The sequence below is a fragment of the Astatotilapia calliptera genome, chromosome 13, assembly GCF_964374335.1.
Source record: "Astatotilapia calliptera chromosome 13, fAstCal68.1, whole genome shotgun sequence".
NCBI lineage: Eukaryota > Metazoa > Chordata > Actinopteri > Cichliformes > Cichlidae > Astatotilapia > Astatotilapia calliptera.
In genome coordinates, this window is record NC_137434.1 from 17,451,425 (window position 1) to 17,469,636 (window position 18,212).

The 18,212-nt window shown below is 41.0% G+C and overlaps 2 protein-coding genes and 1 long non-coding RNA gene across 4 annotated transcripts; 1 reads left to right on the forward strand and 2 right to left on the reverse strand.

The window, feature by feature from the left end:
- The first annotated feature begins 1,503 nt into the window (after positions 1–1,503).
- Positions 1,504–4,051, forward strand: LOC145419614 (uncharacterized). Its single transcript, XR_013900916.1, has 2 exons — positions 1,504–2,822; positions 2,950–4,051. It is a non-coding gene; the product is annotated as an uncharacterized LOC145419614 (long non-coding RNA).
- On the reverse strand, positions 3,993–11,880 carry wnt8b (wingless-type MMTV integration site family, member 8b). The gene is made up of 6 exons (XM_026190038.2): positions 8,668–11,880; positions 8,109–8,142; positions 7,121–7,259; positions 6,396–6,521; positions 6,159–6,301; positions 3,993–5,004 (listed from the first exon to the last, which is right to left on the reverse strand). Exons 1-6 carry the CDS (start codon positions 8,736–8,738, stop codon positions 4,435–4,437), a joined length of 1,083 nt encoding a protein of 360 aa, XP_026045823.1. The 5' UTR covers positions 8,739–11,880; the 3' UTR covers positions 3,993–4,434.
- A 3,306-nt stretch (positions 11,881–15,186) lies between these two features.
- Positions 15,187–18,161, reverse strand: trmt2b (tRNA methyltransferase 2B). Of its 2 annotated transcripts, XM_080287759.1 has the most exons (3): positions 18,023–18,161; positions 17,319–17,800; positions 15,187–15,914 (listed from the first exon to the last, which is right to left on the reverse strand). In XM_080287759.1, exons 1-3 carry the CDS (start codon positions 18,147–18,149, stop codon positions 15,294–15,296), a joined length of 1,230 nt encoding a protein of 409 aa, XP_080143885.1. In that variant the 5' UTR covers positions 18,150–18,161; the 3' UTR covers positions 15,187–15,293. The 2 variants fall into 2 exon arrangements, with proteins under 2 accessions (XP_080143885.1, XP_026045820.1); XM_026190035.2 differs by having other exon boundaries at positions 17,319–18,149.
- Positions 18,162–18,212: the final 51 nt, after the last annotated feature.

Here is an 18,212-nt window from a genome sequence, read left to right on the forward strand (position 1 = left end):
AAGAAAGGATGGCAGCGGCTTTATTGTGTAGTAGTATGTACATTTGTTTGTGAAATCAAAGATCCCTGGTTCAACTGTGGGAGGAGGCACAGATCCTGCAAAAGCAAATATGTGGCCCTATCTACTGTGGTGACCCCTGTGTGAATAAGGGAGCAACTGACAGTAGCTTCTATATAAAATATGTAAGAAAAAATAACAAAACTGATGAAGTTAGAAGCTCCGTGAAGGGAATTTTACATTAAACAAACGTGTTAAAAAGCTCCACGTGAGGATGAAACTGTAAACCAAAAAGCATGTATTGTACCAAAATACTCTTTTAAATACTTTTGTTGAGTAGTTCCATGTTAAAGTACTTCTACTCCATAAGATGTCAGGGGGAAATATTGCATTTCCCCTTCAGTGCTTTAATTTCTCAGCCATAGTGGCGGGGATACTCTTCAGATTATAATAATAATTAATATTTTTCCTGTAATATTCTGAATTCAAGACTCATACTTTGAATACTAATTTAATTTAATTATGTGTCCCAGTAACACCACACAGTACCCCAGATGAGCCACCTATATAAGTCAAACTTTCTGCTTCAGATAAAGGAAGATGTAGTATTTTGATAGTGTGGCTCTTATTTCAGGAAAAAGACCAACTGCTTACAACAGTACTGGTCTTAACAAAGCACTGCATATTAAAAGTTTCATGAAAGTTAATCAGTGATGATCTGAAACATGAGTCTTTTTTTACTCTAATATTTAGGTACTCACACACTATGCCATGCTCAGCAGGCTGATTAGCCGATGCTGCCTTGTTCTGTTATTTAAATAACAACTGCTTTTAATGCTACACATAATTTTAGTTCAATAATGCAAATGCACTTCCTTTATGTGTTTTCTCCTGATTCAGTATTTATGTTCCCATGCTTAGTGTTGTTTGTTGTGGAGATCAGTGAGCTGAGCGGATCCCTCTGATGCTTTATTTTTCCCGTAGTTACTCACAGCCAGGAGATCAAACAGCCTGGTGAGTCACAAGAAACTTGTTGCTCCATCCTGCTGACCAATACCAGCAAATCTACCACTGCTGTCTTTTCCCCAAACAGCTGACAAAGCAATCACTCTGTGTTACAGTGGATCTCTACTGACCAATAGAAGCTGTTCATATCTATAGCACTTCCAAAAGTTGCAACAAATTTTGGCATTCATTGAGTTTTATAAAGCAGAGTAGAGCGCATAGTGGAAGTAAAACTCATCTGTACTCATCTGTGTTGGCTTTCATGCTGACCCTCTCCCCTCTAGGTGTTGCAGGTCTAAAACCCCTAAGCCATAAATCCTATAAGCTGAGGATTCTCTGAGGCATTATAAGTCATTTTCCCAACTTTAATTGTTTGCAAACAAAAATACTCCACATCAAAAGCTCAAAGTCTTAAAATTAGGTTTTAATACCGACGCTACTGTACAGATTAAAAGAAAAAAAATCTTTTATACATTATGCATCTCGCTGTTTTGGTTCAGAAGTTCAGATTAATTATTTAAACTGTGAAAGTAAGCAGCTGCTTTAAAACAGATCCCACAGTTCCCGTGTGGTGGTGGTGTAACCTGCTTCCCTGTCACCTCAGGCTCATGTGTTACCGCAGATCGAAAATGGCAGGGCCGGCCCGAGAGACGGAAGTTAAGACCGCTCGGTCAGAGGTCGTGTCACCTCTGCGTGGTGGGAAACTGTGTGCCCGGCTCAGCGACGAACACTTTGCGCTGTTTCACACATCCGTGATAATATTTGGTTAATTCAGGTCAGCTCTCTTCAGTTCATCAGGGTGTGTGGTAGCGCATTTGAGGAAAATGCTGGTGTTTGCATCAAACTTTATGTCTGTCTGCCAGCTTTTTTCTTTATTGTAGTCCAAATATATTGAAGGTATTTAATAGTAATAAAAAAATTATAGTAAAGCAACGATTTAGAGTTAGAGTGAGCATTAATGTTCTCTGTCCTTATGAATCTTCTCAGCTGATCTTATAGTCCAGCCCCTGATTTTAGATCTCATTCAGTGAACAGGAGAATAATTTCACAGATGTGTCAAACTGCTCAACTTTAACCTCCTAAGACCCGAACTCTTTCATGGCACGCACTTTTAGTTTCTCTTTGCTATTTGGGTTGATTGGGACCTGATGAATGTAAAAACAAAGAATTACAGTATGTGATTTCTTTTAACCAATTTTTACTTATTTTTGTTTCTGAGAAAAATGAGATCCACATATGAGGACATTTGCTTTAAATTCTGATATAACAGTATAATGTCCTTGTAAGTGGATATCAGGCCCTTGTAGAGCAAAATTTAGTATTTTGGTCTAGACAACCCAAAATGTGATGTCCACATATGTGGACGCCAGGTCCTAGGAGGTTAAAATGTGTTTTTCATGTTCAGCTTTCCCACACGTTAACCAATTGTTGTGCCAGCATGCTTTCCTCACTCTCTGGGGTGCTTTTTCACACGCGGGTGTAAGTGGGCAGCAAACGACTGCTGATGGCGAATTACTGGATGGCAGCATGGAGAGGAAAGCACAAATGAGAATCACTGCATTGTGCACACTGAGTCTAAAGTGGCTTTGTTAGGTTTAATCCAAAACGCTTGTCCTAATTATATTTCTGCATTACCTTTGAATGCAGTGAATGAACATTTTGTGCCTCTGTTGTACTCCCTAACACAACAAATTTGCAGGACTGCAGAGCCGCGGGGCTTTTGTTCATGCGAGGGTTTTGCTGCATGCCAGTCGGAGCGATCTGACCAGCCCACGGGGGTCATCAGAGGAGAGAGGAGTTTTGATTATAATCATTATTTGGTAAATAAGATGTCAACAAGGTGTTTCCTTGACACTTCATTGAGTAAAAGGAGGAAGGTGCAGAAATGAATGCCCCCGTCTCAATAGGGACTCTAATCTCCCCTTTCATGTCTCTTCTTGTCTGAAGGGTTTCAGCTTCGGCTGCCATGTGCTAGTTTGCCTGAACCTGGCACTTCTTACTCGCAGGTGGGGTGAGTATCCTGGCAAGCATGTGTTTATAAAACCCACTTGTTTGGGCACAATACTTGAACTAACTTCTTTTGAGCGAACAGTGTGAATCTGTGCAAAGCCTTTTCCCAAAGTCCTTTAGAAGGCGACAGCCCATTGAGAGTGGAGAAGAAGGGATTACCTTCCTCGACAGTGGTGCATTTCCGAGAGAGCTGATTAGCTCTGCATTCATTGTTAAATCGAGCAAAGGCAGGCCCTAGAGGAGTGAAAGGATCCAAATAGGTGGGCCCAGAAATAAAACAGCCACAGGAAGCCTTGCACAGCTAGCCCAAAGTTTTCCCAACACTTCTTTCCCCCACTCCTAAGGAGGTGCGGCGTGAAAAAGGAGATTAGCATACAAAATTAGAGGCGGGATGATTTTTAAGGGCAACTTGCCTCATGCCCTCCACCCCCATGGTCCTACTCTGTCTGGACAAAGTTAATTAAACTAGTATTAAACAGTGAAGAAACTTCCAAGCGCTCAGGAGTTAGGGGGCTCTTTGAGGATTACCATGATGAGGGAGAGAATGGGAGGTATTTGTTGAGGCGAAATTGAGAAAGGCGTGATGGAAGGAAGAGTATGCTGGAAAATTTTCTATTCTTGTTGGTATCCGAACCCCAGTGGGAGGAATGTGAAGCGTAATGCTGTGTTTACTCCAAACGGCAGGGTATTACTGTCACAAAGAGTGTGTTAAAGAAGGATGAGTACTTTCTCCAGGCTGAATGATAGACAGGGTTGACGGATTTATTATTCTTTTATGGCATTTTAATAGTAAACAAACCACAAAGAAAACTAACAATAAAGCAAAACTAGAAAATGCTTCGCAATAAATTAACAATGTACAGTACAAAGTGCTTCATTTTATGTACAATTAAATACATGAAGAGGTGGAGCAAAGGTCACAACAAGCCAAATGATGGGAGAGAAAATTCAAAACTTGACACTGATGGGTGTTTTATATACAAAGATTACTGACGGGTTCATATATATATATATATATATATATATATATATATATATATATATATATATATATATATATATATATATATATACACACACATAAGTTATTTATACCACAATAGCCACGTCCACCAAGATTGTGTATCTGCATGACAATAAATACATGAAGTTGTGGAGAATTTTGAAAGCAGATAAAAACTCTTCAAATGCCCAGTGACTTTTCAAGATGTTGTAAAAAATATAAAAAATATATCTTAAATACATTTATTCCTAACCATCTATAAATTTGTTAAAACCCTTCTCATCTCCTCTATCTTGTGGCCGTTGTGTTTACTTTTAAAACGCTGTGGACACTGACGACGGTCTGAGATCATCCTTTTATCCAAAACAAACTATCTAAAAAAGAATCTGCCGGGGAGCTGCAAGAAATCATTAAGATCTTCAGTGCTTCTTCCTCAGTCTGAGGTTCTTCCTGCGGCTCCCGGCGCTCTCGCTTCTTCCCCTCTGACCTCCTTTTTTCACACAAAAGTACTTGGTCACTGTCTTTCTGCACTGCTCGCACTTTACCGCACAGCACCAGTGAAATTTACAATTACAGCTCGACACCATCTCAGCCTTACGCTCCTCCACAGCCAGGCCGCACTCCCCACATAGTCTCTTGCAGCTTCGCTTCTCCCATTTGCTCAAGTTCTTGCCTTTCTTTAGGCACTCGCGGCCCTCAGTGCCAGGCAAACCCAGAGTGCGATTTTCCAGGCAGTAATCAGGAGAGTCCTCGAGGTGGACCAGCTCCTTACGGGAGATGGAACTAAAGGTCTCGGCGATGGCCCCCTTGCTGGCCGCGCTGTTCCCCGCTCCTCTCAGAAGGTCTACTTTCAGCGCCCTGTGGTACTTCTCCTTCAAGTAGTTCCCCACCTCTCTGAACTCTGGCAGCTGCAGCCAACAGGTCTGAGTTGTGCAGCTTCCTGACACGCCATGGCACTTGCATGTCCTCTGCATGGTTCCCTTCACAGCCTGGGCACACAGACACAGTTCATGTTATCAAAATAAATAGGAATAGTTCACTGCATTAAAGAAAACTGTGTTTTGCTCTGAGTTTAGTGGAAAAACTGTCAAAACATAAAAACCGTAATTGTGTGTTGGTGCATACATTTCCTGCAAATTCTTGATTGACGTGTGGTCAAATTAACTGATTGTATTCTCAAAGTTTTTCAGATAAAGGCATGAAAGCGGTGAAAAGGAAGAAATGATAGCTTCGAGGTCCATCGCGGAGTTCCTTGTCATCCATTGTGTTTCCTGACTTCAACCAACACAAAACAGCTGTCAATTGAAAAGCGGTGTTTTCTTTCCGTGAAGAGGGGATGAACTTTCTGTTGAAGTGAGGCTGAATCAAAGTTTCACATCGGGTCGCATTGTTCCTCGTAGAATAAATAGAAGTATTTATTTAGCATGTTCATTATCAACATGTTTTCTAGTGTGAGACGACCCAATGGAGAGTCCCATTGAGTGGATAAATGAAAAAGGAGGGGTTTTTCCCTCTCTCTTTCTATCCCCATTTTTTTCTGTTACAATGATGCTCCAGGTGCCATGGGGATCCCAGGGCCCAACAGGGGGGAGCAAAGGCACCGTAAACAAAGACCACTTCAGCTGCACGCCTGTGGTCCCCTCAGACTCCCTCGGGGCCAAACAAAGACCAACATAAATGTGGGATCCTTATTGCAAGAATAAAACTAAACACTTATTTTAAAAAAAGCAGAATAATACAGAATGCCGTGCAATGTCTGGCTCCCCAGGATCTCTAATTAAGCGTGCACCAGTGATCCTGAGATTCTTGAGTTGAGGTTTTGTCATAAGGAGCATTCAGCACTGGTAAATAGGCCCTTCTGGTACACCGAACACGCTGTTATTATTGGAGACGAGTGGCACCTCACTTATAGCGACGTGAAAGGGATGCTTGGGTGGCACACTCAGCGTAATTCTGCGCAGGGAAAAATGATTCAAAAGGTGCTTTACAATCTGCAATCAGTCGGAGGGCCGTGTAAGATTCTTACATTTTAAGCCAGGATGCCACCCAGTTTAAATAATGAGTGGTTAATTAAAGCCATAATATTGCATGATTGTACTGCATCTCATGCAAGATGCTCGTAAATTAAGAGGGCATACTGTACCTTGCGCCCAGCCTCATTGTTATGGAGATTCATGGCTGCCCGTGCATCCTGTCCAGTCTCTAAAGCATCAACAAACTGTTTGGAGATGGCCTCACCAAAGCCAACATTGTCACTGCAGCCACCCCAGAGCCACCCGTGACCACCTATAAAACAAAAAGAATGAAATTACTGGAATCGCTTTAGGAAGCGAAAACTGTCCTTTCACATGTCATGTACGCGTTCGTGTATCTCTCTGACCTCGTTGTCCATTTCTGCTGTCATCACAGCCGCAGTTATCAAAGTCTCCAAGGCTGCAGTTCCGGGTTAGGGTGTACATAACGCCAGCTGAGCTGATGGCGTGGACAAACGCCGTCTCTCGATTTGCTATTATCACCGGAGAAACTTGTTAGCTATGTTGTCTAATACATTCACACAATTATACTCCAGTTGCTTCCTTCCACTAAGTTAAATCAACTACAGAGAGAGTTTAACTTTATGTATTTTGTGTTGTTGCTGTTGTTTTTTTAATGAAAATTATTTTGAAAAAAAATCCCGCCTTCGTGCCAGGAGAGTAAAACCCTCACTGACAGTTATTATAAATATTCTCTAAATTAAACGAATTTTATTTTATATTACCTAACAAATCTGTCTCTTTGTGTTTGTGGATCTCTGTATGTAGAGGCTGTGATTCGGTGGGACATGAGTGCCTTTTTGTTTTGGCTCTTGTCTTACTTGCCTCTGTAACAATCCCAACTCTTTGGACTAAGCAAATATTTGTAAGACACAAAGAAGACAAAAAGACTCAAGCATCAGAAATAAACCTAAAAAAAAAAAAAAAAAGCACACAGTTGCATACCACTTTTTAAACATCTTTGAAAATCTGCCATGTTTGCCATGAGTTGGAATCTCAGCCTCGTAGGCGTGTGGGAATATTTGGGATGGCGTTGAGTTGTTCTGTGAGGGGTGGGGGGGTCAGGACTTACCACTGCGCAGGCTGCTGTGCGTGGATAGCTGCAGAGCTCGCTCGGGGCAGTTCCAGCGGTCCCATGCAAACTGGTATTTGCACTCCTCTATGCCACTCTGAGCTCCTGCTGCCACGCTGCTTGAGTAGATCAGGTATGCCTGCGTTATAATACAATGCACATTTTACAGCAACAGCAGTGTGATTTCACAACATGGCATCTGCTGTGATTTCAGTACCAGGATGCATCCTACCTAACAAGCATCATATTATACTTTTAGGAAACATGGTTGAACGAGCTTGATCAAGTACAGGGAAAGTCAGTCGCTGCTATCTGCGGGACTAAAAGATCATGAGGGACTGGATCAAGGATGTGCGACTTTCACATTTGTTAGTGTTAAATCCACTGCTTTCATGTCACTTTCTTATCAGTGCAAAATTTAAGTTACTATGTGGAGTTTAAAATGTGGAAGAAGCTGGTATAAAGTGGTTACTCTTTAACAGACAGATTAAATAGATGATATCTGTCAGTTATGTGACAAAAACACTATGAAGCGGCTCAGTTTGCATGTGGAGGTCTCATCAGCTGCAGTAAAGTCTCAAAGCGCCGTCTGTGCGGGTTTCGCCTGCCGCTCTGCTGCTTGTTCGGACTGTGTGAATGATAATATAACTAATATGTCTCAAGTGGCCTTCAGGGAGATGGAGTACCACCTCTTTCACAGGGGTCTGGATCACTAATGATGACCACCCACTACAGCAGTGCCTGCTCTTGCCTCTTAACACATTCAACCCTCGGCTACACAGAGCCTTTGAATAAGGTCAAGTGTACGGATGGGGGGGTAAAGAAAAAAAATCACAAAAGTCCAAGAATATCACAGATGTAGCACCATTGTTCAACGCAGACAGGTACCAGAATTTGTCCCTAAACTTGAGTTAAGATCTCATAAGAAGTGTCTTTCTCTTTTGTGGAAAAACAGAGAGGAGAGAAGATCAAAAGAAAGTTGGCTTACCTTGGGTCCAGTCATCAAGAAATTATTCACTGACCTGGAAAAGGAGACAGCTTATTCACCCTGGGAAGCTCAGTGTCCTCCACAAATTCCTCTGCTAATTCATCTCTCATTAGTGCACTTTGTAACATGTTAAACTATGACATGTGGGTATTCAAACTTTAGTGAACCACACTACTGAAAGATTTTTTAAAAGTGAGAACTGATGTGGGAATGTTATTTTATTGACTTAGTCAAGAAAAAAAAATTTCGCTGGTTGATGGATTTTAGTTTGTAAGAAATCTCAGGGAATTTTCAAAACCTGGCTACCCGCAAATCGACCTCATAAACGGCTTATATTTAGCCAACACTAAGTGCTTATTAACCGCCTTCAAACCCAATAAGCCCTTTATAAAAGGTTCCTTATTGAATAATTCTATTAAATAAATTGGGCTTTTATTTTTCGAATGAATAAATGAATAAAAGTTCCCCGCGTGTGTTCAGTTAATCCTTTTCAGTAGGCTATTTGGAGCGGACGTTATAGCCAAGAAAGTGGCTAATATTTCATAATAAACCAACTTACCAGCAGCAGGTGGACCTCATGTGAGTCAGGAGAATGAAAATGTAATAAAAAACCTCCCAGTGCATGAACATCCTGACAGGTGAGGGGAGGGAAGAGACGGCAACTCGTCCAAAGCTGCAGACGGCGTGAAGATGGAGAGGACACTGAACTACCAGCACATGAAACTTCACAAGGGCTTCCAGGATTCAAGGCGGGGGCTCTGAAATGGAGCTGCTCTCGTCCCAACAAGAGATTATCTGCTTAATTAAAGATTTTCCCCCTTCTTACTCTCTTGGCCAATCAGAAGTAATGCACCAAGGAGAGACTGAAATGATCAAAAGGGCACCCTGGGCCTTCAGGGCCGAGCAACGGTAGGTTCCCTGCCTTCCTTTAAAAGCAAAGGCAGATCTGTTTAATCCTTTAGGAAAAGTGTAACAGTGATCCCTTGAATTTCTGCGCAGAGAAAATGTTTATTTAAGCTATCGAAAAGCAGTTGATTTGTCGGGGATTAGCTGGAGGATAGCCGTTTGTCAGTTTGATGGGACAACAGAAAACTTTGGTTCAGTTTAACAAAGGTGTGATTGAATCAGTGTATCTGTCATGGAAACTGTTACTCAACGAAATTTAACAGCACCGAGCGAGTGTGTAGTTTCATACAGGTCAAATACTCCCGATTAGTGATTGTTTTTTAAAATTGATTTATTTATTTTAATTAATATTTGTTTATTTATAGGAGAGTTAAAGCAAAATTCTGCAAATGAATGATGTTTGGGTGGGGGTTCTTGATAGATGCATTCTCAGAATAATGTGCGATGACGTGCTGCAGGGAGCGGCGATGTTTATTTTGAGTGTTTAGCAGGTTTTCCCTTAAAATTTTCTATTTATTTATTTTACTGATCTTAGTAGGAGTACATTTTTGTTTACTTGCCTGCTATATTTTAACAGCCACATAAAAGGTGGATTGTGACAGAGTGAAGGCCAAGCCACTGATCAGAAATAGGACATTTGCATCGCTAATCCAGACGGCCCTTTCCTGACACTGGATAAAGGGTTATTCCCCAATAACCTCGTCTGACCTTTAGGTCCCTTCCTTTATCTGAGGCAGGACTTTTGCGATCTTCTTGTGTGCAAATTGGGATTTGGGGCGGGGGAGGGGGGGTCATCATGAGGGACTTCTGAGGGATGTTTTTGGATTAAGATTTAAAAAGAACTGACAAGTAAGATGAGATGAAATCAGGAACCACGTTGTTGCCTTAGCTTCTTTTTTTTGTTTTTGTTTCTCCAAAAAAACACTACATTTATTTTTTTTCTTATAAATGAATTGGTCCTTATTTGGCATCACCAACCATTTGATGGACAAGCCACTCACCCTCCTGAGCCACAGCCACCTCAAACATAGAGTTCCTCATTTTTACATGTGGTCTCCCAACTAACCGGGCCCAATCCTGCTTAGTTTCCCAGATCAGATGAGAATGCTTAGGGTGCTATGACCATGAGCTACGACAAGAAGTTTGTTATTCCTTACCTGAAACAAACAGCAAAAATTTAGCACTGCAGATTTCAGTAAACATGATGGAAACTGAGTACATTTTTAGCTTCACACAGCATAAAAGTATAGCGTGAAGAGGCATTGTTTATGTGTCATAATTGTTCAAATGTGTGACAGTGTATGAATATTTAATCCCAGGCACAGAAGAATACTAATCTTGCCACACTTGCAGTGCACAGTTTATTTTTATTTGTAAATTAGATTAAATTCAGAGGTGTCCCACACAAATGCTGCCTTTGTCTCACAGCAAGTTTATCTGCATTTGGTCACCCTGCCACAGTAAAAAAGGACAATGTCAAAGTTTAATGGAGCAGAAACGTAATGCTGCAAGTAATGTTCAGACCATATCTGAATAGCATGTCAAATGTGTAACCTGCAGATGGATATGATCCAAACTCACACAGCTATCAGCAAAGATAAGTGATTTCTATAAGGGTCATTTTCACAGAATCCAATATGTGGCGCTGAAATGTAATACTTAATGTTTTTGAGGGTTTTTAGATTCATTCACACAGTTCATGTTTTTGTCAAGTCATTTTTTATTTTTTTTTATTCTTTAAATAATGTCAAAGTGCATAATCTTCTTGTCTAAAGTAGCATTTTGATTAGTAACATATACTTAGCTGCTTTTGAGTGATTCTTAGTATAGATAGTATAAAAAAAACAAACAGCACTGGTTGTGATTCTTGCTTTTATTTCATTTTTTTTTAATTTACATTATTTATTTATTTTTATTCGGAATGTGAATAGTTTTACAGTGCTCCAAATTTTAAAAAAAAAAAACAAGAAGTCCGTTCTGGTGTGCAAAGAATTTGGTGCCTGCTTAAGGTTCATACATACAAAAAACAACAATAAAAAAAAGTCTGAAAATCAAGAACAAAGTGCCTTTATCAGTGTAGCAAGTCATTCTTAAAAAGAGACAAACTACTGATTTGGTGATGGTGATGATAACTCATCACAGAAAAGCAGTAGGGAGACAGACACTGGTTGAAGCATGTGAAGGATAATTTGATGCTGAGTACACTCGTTTTTCCATTTAAAAATCTTGAAAAATAAATAAATAAAAAGATAATCACACACATTTGTATGTTAAGCTAAGCACCTGTGATTAACATCCTTCCAAATCCCTTACTTGTGAAAACATTTTCTCATTATATATGTACTTTTACAATTACAATAAGTTTGGCACCTTCTAGGTCATTATGATCTTGACTTCGATGTTGTAAAGTCATTCTTTGATCATCTCTCTCTTCTGTAGTCTTTCAGGCCTGTCGCTGTTGCCGAGCTGGTTAGTACATTAGTTCTTACTAACATGCTAGATTTTGATTTGGCCTCTCCTAATTTTTTTTTTTTCCTCTCAGGTTTAGTTTTGGCTTTTCAGCCTATATCTCTTTGAACCTTAAATTGAGGGTTCAGCTAGTAGATATTAAACTGAAGTTAAACACTTGGAATCAGACTCCATAGCTTTTATCTGCTTAACCTTTAATGAAATAAGAGCAGGCCTTAGCAGGCCTCACCTGACCTTATCAGTCAATTCTCAAATGAATTTAGATTCTCTGAAAATGGGATCCTGTGGACAAAAATGACTGCAATTCCCAAACAGTTAATGCAAAAATAATCTGTTTAACCCATTGAATTCAAGCTGAACGTCTGCACTTCAGTTTTTTTTAAATCTGCTGTTGTGGTATATAGAGGTTAAATTAAGAAATTGTGACACTGTCCATACAGTTAAGGACCTGACTGCAAATAGTAACTTTAATGAGTTGTAAAAGAAAATCTTACGGCACTGAAAGAAACAAACTTGTTTTCCCTTGGGTTGATGTTCTTGTCATAAGGTCTGTTGCCCCACATTTGTGCAACACTATTTACAAGCCAGGTGGCATTTAGGACTGCAACATGTCTGAGGAGCCCAGGGACAAAGCACCCCACAACTAAGGATTCACCCCAGAAGTACCAGGGAACCAGCGTGGGCACGAGGAACCAGAGGACCAGCATAGACACCACGTAATGTCTGAAATAAATCAACAGATAGCATCTCATACATCCATTCTTAGTTGGCTACAATTTGGTTTGCAATGAACATTTTTTTGGACTAGTTTCAAAGACGCACAAACTCTGAATGGTAATTGGACAAATTCTTACATAGCGCTTTTCTACTCTCCCGGAGAACTCAGAGCACTTATACAACATGTCTCATCCATTCATTCAGCACATTCAGCAAGTGCTTTCTATGTAACATCCACATACATACTTGGGTTAGTATCTTTTCCAAGGCAGGCAGACTAGAGCAGATAGGACCTGCTCTACCTCCTGAACTACCAGTGACTCCAAATGGAACAGAAATCAAACATAGCATGAAGAGCACCAACATCATCGTTATTAGGGCAACAACTTCCTCAGTACCTCTGACCAGGTCACTGACCATCATTAGCAGAGGAGGATTTGCCCAGAACAGTGTAAATGTTTAGTAGTGACCAAAAAGTTAACATTACTAAATCAATTCAAGGCCAAACTCACTTTTCAACATTGTTTTGCAGAAATCAAGCTCAGAAACAGTAATAAAGTATGTCTGTGTAGGTTCTCAGTCATCCAAGTCTTGCTACTCTAAGGAGCTTGGAAAGAAATCAACTGGACTACCAATAAAGTATGAGGTGCATTATTGCACTCTGTGGCTTGTTGTTGATTGAATGAGTCTTGCATAACTGTACTTTTTTTATGATCCAAATCAGTGTCTGCATTAAGGTTTGCTCACCGTTTCTGGAACATAACCACTTTATCTGTCGTCAGGTCAGACAGGCTGAGTTTCTGTTTCTTTTCAGCGCAGTCAGGATGTTCTTGGACCAGGAGCCAACCAATGTGGGAGAAGAAAAATCCCCGTGAGGCATTGTGAGGGTCTGCGTCTGTGCATACATATTTGTGGTGGAGGCAATGGTCCCTCACCCATTCATATATGTTCTTCTGCATACACATAGACAGGGAGAAGGCATGAAGTATATCACATCTCAGACTTTGCATTTTATTTTATGTACAAGTGTTCAAAAGAAGCATCACATCCGCAATTATGTTTTGTAACTTAATATTAAGTATTTAGGTACATCAATGTTTTATGACAAAAAAAACAATATTTTCTTACTACATTACAGTATTTAATTTAATATACAGTAAAAACAAAAAGTGCAAATACTTAAAATTTAAAAAGCACTTGATTAACAGATCAGCAAGTGTGAACACCTCTGTAAAAGCAGTAGCCAAATACTTTTCCCGTGTGGAATTACATTGCATGTTTTTAAATGGCCATTCAGTTATTTAAAACGTGTCAGGTTGGCTTCCTTTTTTATGATATTTAGTTTGAAGATATGCAGATAGTGTCTTTTTATCATGTGCCAGAGGTTACTTTTTCATAGCACTTTACCCTGAAATTTATAAAGCTAGAGAGGATCAGCCTCCATTTTTCCCATATGTAATCGTACAACCAAGCATGCCCCTGGATTTCCTGAATACTCACTCCATGCAAGGGTTGAAGGCGATGTGGAGGAAATGAGAATCAGTCCGTAAAGTGCTCCCAGATGTAAGAGGATAAACACTATGATATTTCTCCATCTTAAGACTGTCGGCAGTTTCCATGGTTTCTCTTTATAGGTAAAGTAAATAGCATCATCTACCGTACTTGAGTCTGTCCTCGCATCTCCGCTTTGCTTCTTGTTAGTCATTTTTTATTTTTCGCAAAGAGGACCCTGTAATAGCACCTCGAAAACTAGACAGACAGATGTGATCAGTAAAACGCGCACACAGTCTCCGATCGTGTCTGCAGACACTCTTATTCTTTTGTTTGTCGTTCACCGCTTAGGTTACGCTAGACATTTTAATTAGTAACTTATTATGATGATGAGAGGGGACAGTCCACGTTAGACTAAGGTGATCGAGGTCCCCTTGACTGGATTGTTGCCATCTGCGTGGGGTGGGATAGTGATAGGGGAGGCTGGATGCCTGTTAGCTGTATTTGAAGCCTGCCTGTGAGACTGTGCAATCTCTGCAGGGCAGGTGTGGGTGTACTCCGGGCCTCAAGGGCCGGTCTCCTCCAGGTTTTAGATGTGTCCTTGATCCAACACAGCTGATTTAAATGGCTAAATTACCTCCTCAAAATGTTTTGAGGTTCTCCAGAGGCCTGGTAATGAACTAATTCAGGTGTGTTAACCCAGGGTGATATCTAAAACCTGCAGGACACCGGCCCTTGAGGCCTGGAGCTTTTCACCCCTAATGCAAGGTCTAAGTATCGCCTCATGTTACCACACTGATCATAGTCAAAATGCAATACTAGTAAAAAAAAATGCCAGCGCATATAATTCCCACCTGTAAAACCATACCTGTTTTGGGGGTTATCTCATTGTTGACGTTCTACTGTTATAACAACCCCTTCTGCTACTTATCTGACCAGATCAGACTCCCAGATGTTGAACTGTCTTGATGCTGCTCATGAAATTAAAGGATTGAAAGGTATTACTTTATTTATTTGAGTAAATACCAAAGTCCATGGATTTGTGTGTGTTACTGTTTGTGTGTTACTTTCCATTAGTTAATTAATGGAATTAATTTATAAATTGGGGGGGGGGGGGGGGGGGGAGAGAGCTGCAAGACCTCCTCCTATAAGGACTTTGGTAAAGCACAATCTGTCAGAGCAGAGTAATAAACCCCCCAGTGCTGTATTTAGAGGTGTTTTATGTCACTCTAGGTCTGCTTAGTCTGATAATGTGAAATCAACAATGTCGATCACCATTAAAATTAGGATTTTTCCATTTTTTAGTTTTCAGTATTTAACGTGAATATATCTGGGGACTGACTGTTGGATATTCATCTTTCTAATATTTTATAAACCAATAATTACTCCAAAACAATGGCACGTTAGCTGATTAATAATCTAAACAGTAACTTGTTGCACTGGTAGCACAGAGTCCTGAAAGCAAACAATTGAGAACACGTGGGTCAAACATGAGTATAGGATGCGCAACGATTTATTTTATCATCTAAAATACAGTACATCATTATTCCTCTACTTACAAGCTTTCAGGGTTAAGGCCAACCTTTGAACAAAAACTATTTGCTACCTCTCGAAAAGTATCACCACTTCACAATGAGGGGTATGTGGGAACAAGTCAATGGGCACAGCCAGAGTTGGTGAAAATGCTTCTCCTGTGAGTTTCTTCTGTGAGTTAGGATCACAGCAAAGTTCCTTGAAGTTCCTCATAGCTTCTCCGTCTGGTTTACAAGAAACGTAGACCAGCCTGCGGATAGCCGGTTGGTTTCGCAAAGCCCGGACAACCCTGTGGTGGAGGCCGGCTCGAGCAGGATTTACCACGACTGTAAGGCATCTGCCTGCGAAGCTCAGCTGAGATATAAGGCCAGGAAGCACAGCTTCTGCCTTCCCAGAGATAAACTCACAGTTTAACACATTATTGAGAGCTGCGTTGTGTTTAGCGTCTTCCACTGCCTGTTCTATGAGCTCTATACCAATAATTTTGTCCACTCTGGGAGAAATAGTGATTCCCATGGCACCCGTCCCACAGCACACATCTAGAAGAGTGCTGCCGGCTTTTGTTTGCCCTCCATCCTCCTCAGTGTTTGGGACACAAAGGTCTCTCACTGTGGCATAGAGGACTTCAGCAGCTGCCTGGTTCACCTGGAAAAAGGCGTCGGCCGAGATGCGGAACTTGAAGTCCAGTATCTGAGAATCACAAGATGACAGAGGAGCAATGAAAAAAAACAATCATAAGGTAAAAACATATTAAACAGTAGCTACCCACTCTTCTCTATTGCCTACATAAATTCAATGTTTATAAGGATGGTTTTATAAGTAAAGCTAATGTTATTGTTTTATGGCAACTGACAACCAACATGAAGGTGTATTACTGCCACCTGCTTGGCTAGAGTAGTGGTACAAGACTTCAAAATGCAAGCCTGCAAGGGATGCAATGAAAGGGAGCAATGGCTGTACACACAAAAACACACAGTTTTATATTTCATTGCTAAGTTTGAATAATGACTCCTGTCTTTTTTAAAGAGACAGTTCCCCCTGGTGGGCCACGAAGATACTGCAGGTGGGCCACAGTAATAACAGAAACTCAGTTTTAATATACTAAGTTCATTACAAATGTATGAAAATATACTTATTTATATAAAAAGTGAAACAAAACTGGTAATATTAGGTGGTTAAGTTGTGATATTAGTCATTACTCTGACCTAAAGTTACAGCTCTTGAATTGACATTTCTGTCTTCCAGGAGCAGTCGGGTCACACACTGGCCTTAGCACCTTGTGTCTGACTGCGTAACATTAGGAATTTATAGACAACAGTCTGTGTTGTTTATGTTATTTAATAAAGTTTTCAAGGAAATACATCTCTTTCTCTTGTATTAATTTGGGCGAAGATTCAGGGCTTGATGGGCTCCGCTGGATTTTCTGGTGTTTAATGAGACACAGTACTCTTGGCTTTGGGAATGGCCGACTTACATTTTAGTCATACATGTTCCACTGCTTCCGTGATGTATCTTGTGGGGGGTTTTCCCAGTACTTCCACAGCTGTAAATAAGCTGAATTTCCTACATGGCCTATTCTTAACCTCAAAAATATTACTTCTTCCCTTCTGCTTCTCCCTATTGCCTTGCTATGATAACTTTGCTATTACAAATAATGCTCTTACATGCCTCATTTACATGTCCTTAGATACATTACTGTGCAAAAGTCTCGAGCCAACCCTAATTTCTTCATATTTTGCTAGGAAAATATGTGCAGCGACTTACTGAAACATGCACAAACAAGTACTGAATGATGTGCAGCTCTGCATGAGGCAACTGACACCAGCTTTCAGTAATGTTTTTCCAATATTCTCCGATTCTTTTGTGCGGGAATGGATCGTGTTAAGACATTATATAGCCAAGAGAATAAAAGAATAACAGATTTCAAACACTTTATTTAAATTTAAGTGTTTAAATGTGCACATTTACCTATTTTTGTTTCCTATTTTGGCAGTGAATCTGAATTAAAATATACATGAAATTATTCATGAGAGCAAGCACTTGAACAGTGTCTGTGCAGCTGGACAAGGGATTATGAAATCTCTGTGAGGTTACCTCCTCATATATGTGTGGCTGACCATACAGAAGCTGGTAGGGAGATTGCTCATGGGTGCACCGAGTCATGCTGCTCTCCTGGAAGTACAGCGAGTCCAGCTGACAGACCGATCCAGGACCCTGCGTGAAGTAATCCACCAATTCCGCCTTATGGACGGCCACTTCTGCTGGGGTGAGGCTCTGTGGGTGAAAGTACACGATGGCCATGGTGCAGCCCTCTTTATTGGTCCTCACTGTGATCTCTCTCCAGTGACCCCCGGTGTGGAACAGCAGGCAGGGCTCCAGTGAGGACAGGCGGATGAAGTCTTGGTAGCACCTGGCCACCAGTTTGTGCTTCTGTGGCATGTTGAGCAGGTGGTCTCCGCTGACACAGACGATGTTCCCCTTCCTGCCCGTGCCCATGTAAAATCCAACCGTCTTCGGATTGCCATCCACTCCTCTGTTGACTGAAAATGTGGACTTGTTGCGGTAGCCATCTCTCACTGGTGAGGGCAGAACAGGCAGCACAGGAAAGCTGAGTTTATCCCTGACAGGTGAGTCGCCAGAAAGATGCCCAGAGAGCTGGGACAGGATCTTCTCCTGATTCTGTTGCTTGAGCTCAAGCTGCTTATCATAACTCAGCCTCCACAGAGGGGTGACCACATCTGCCAGCCTCTCCTCCCACGACACATCATCAGTACATGAGGGTGGTTTCTTCTCCTTACCTTTCCTCCATCGCTTCTTTGATGGTGGGTTCCCCTGTTCGGTTACAATAGTGCCATTCGCTAGAAACCGCAAAAGGTCACGTTTGACAAATATAACTGACTTGCTGCGTGCAGCTACCAAGGCCATTTTCTACTTTTGAAAAACTTGCTACTATGGCTGAGGGTCCTGCAGGAGGATTAGCGCATTGTA

Excerpts from the sequence above, each read along its gene's own strand:
- wnt8b (XM_026190038.2), bottom strand. The coding sequence starts at position 8,738 with ATGTTCATGCACTGGGAGGTTTTTTATTACATTTTCATTCTCCTGACT. Across the intron at positions 7,260-8,108 it reads TCTTGATGACTGGACCCAAG|GCATACCTGATCTACTCAAG; the intron begins GTAAGCCAACTT and ends ATTATAACGCAG. Across the intron at positions 6,522-7,120 it reads GCACAGCAGCCTGCGCAGTG|CAAATCGAGAGACGGCGTTT; the intron begins GTAAGTCCTGAC and ends CGGTGATAATAG.
- trmt2b (XM_026190035.2), bottom strand. The coding sequence starts at position 18,149 with ATGGCCTTGGTAGCTGCACGCAGCAAGTCAGTTATATTTGTCAAACGT. Across the intron at positions 15,915-17,318 it reads AGCCACACATATATGAGGAG|ATACTGGACTTCAAGTTCCG; the intron begins GTAACCTCACAG and ends TGTGATTCTCAG.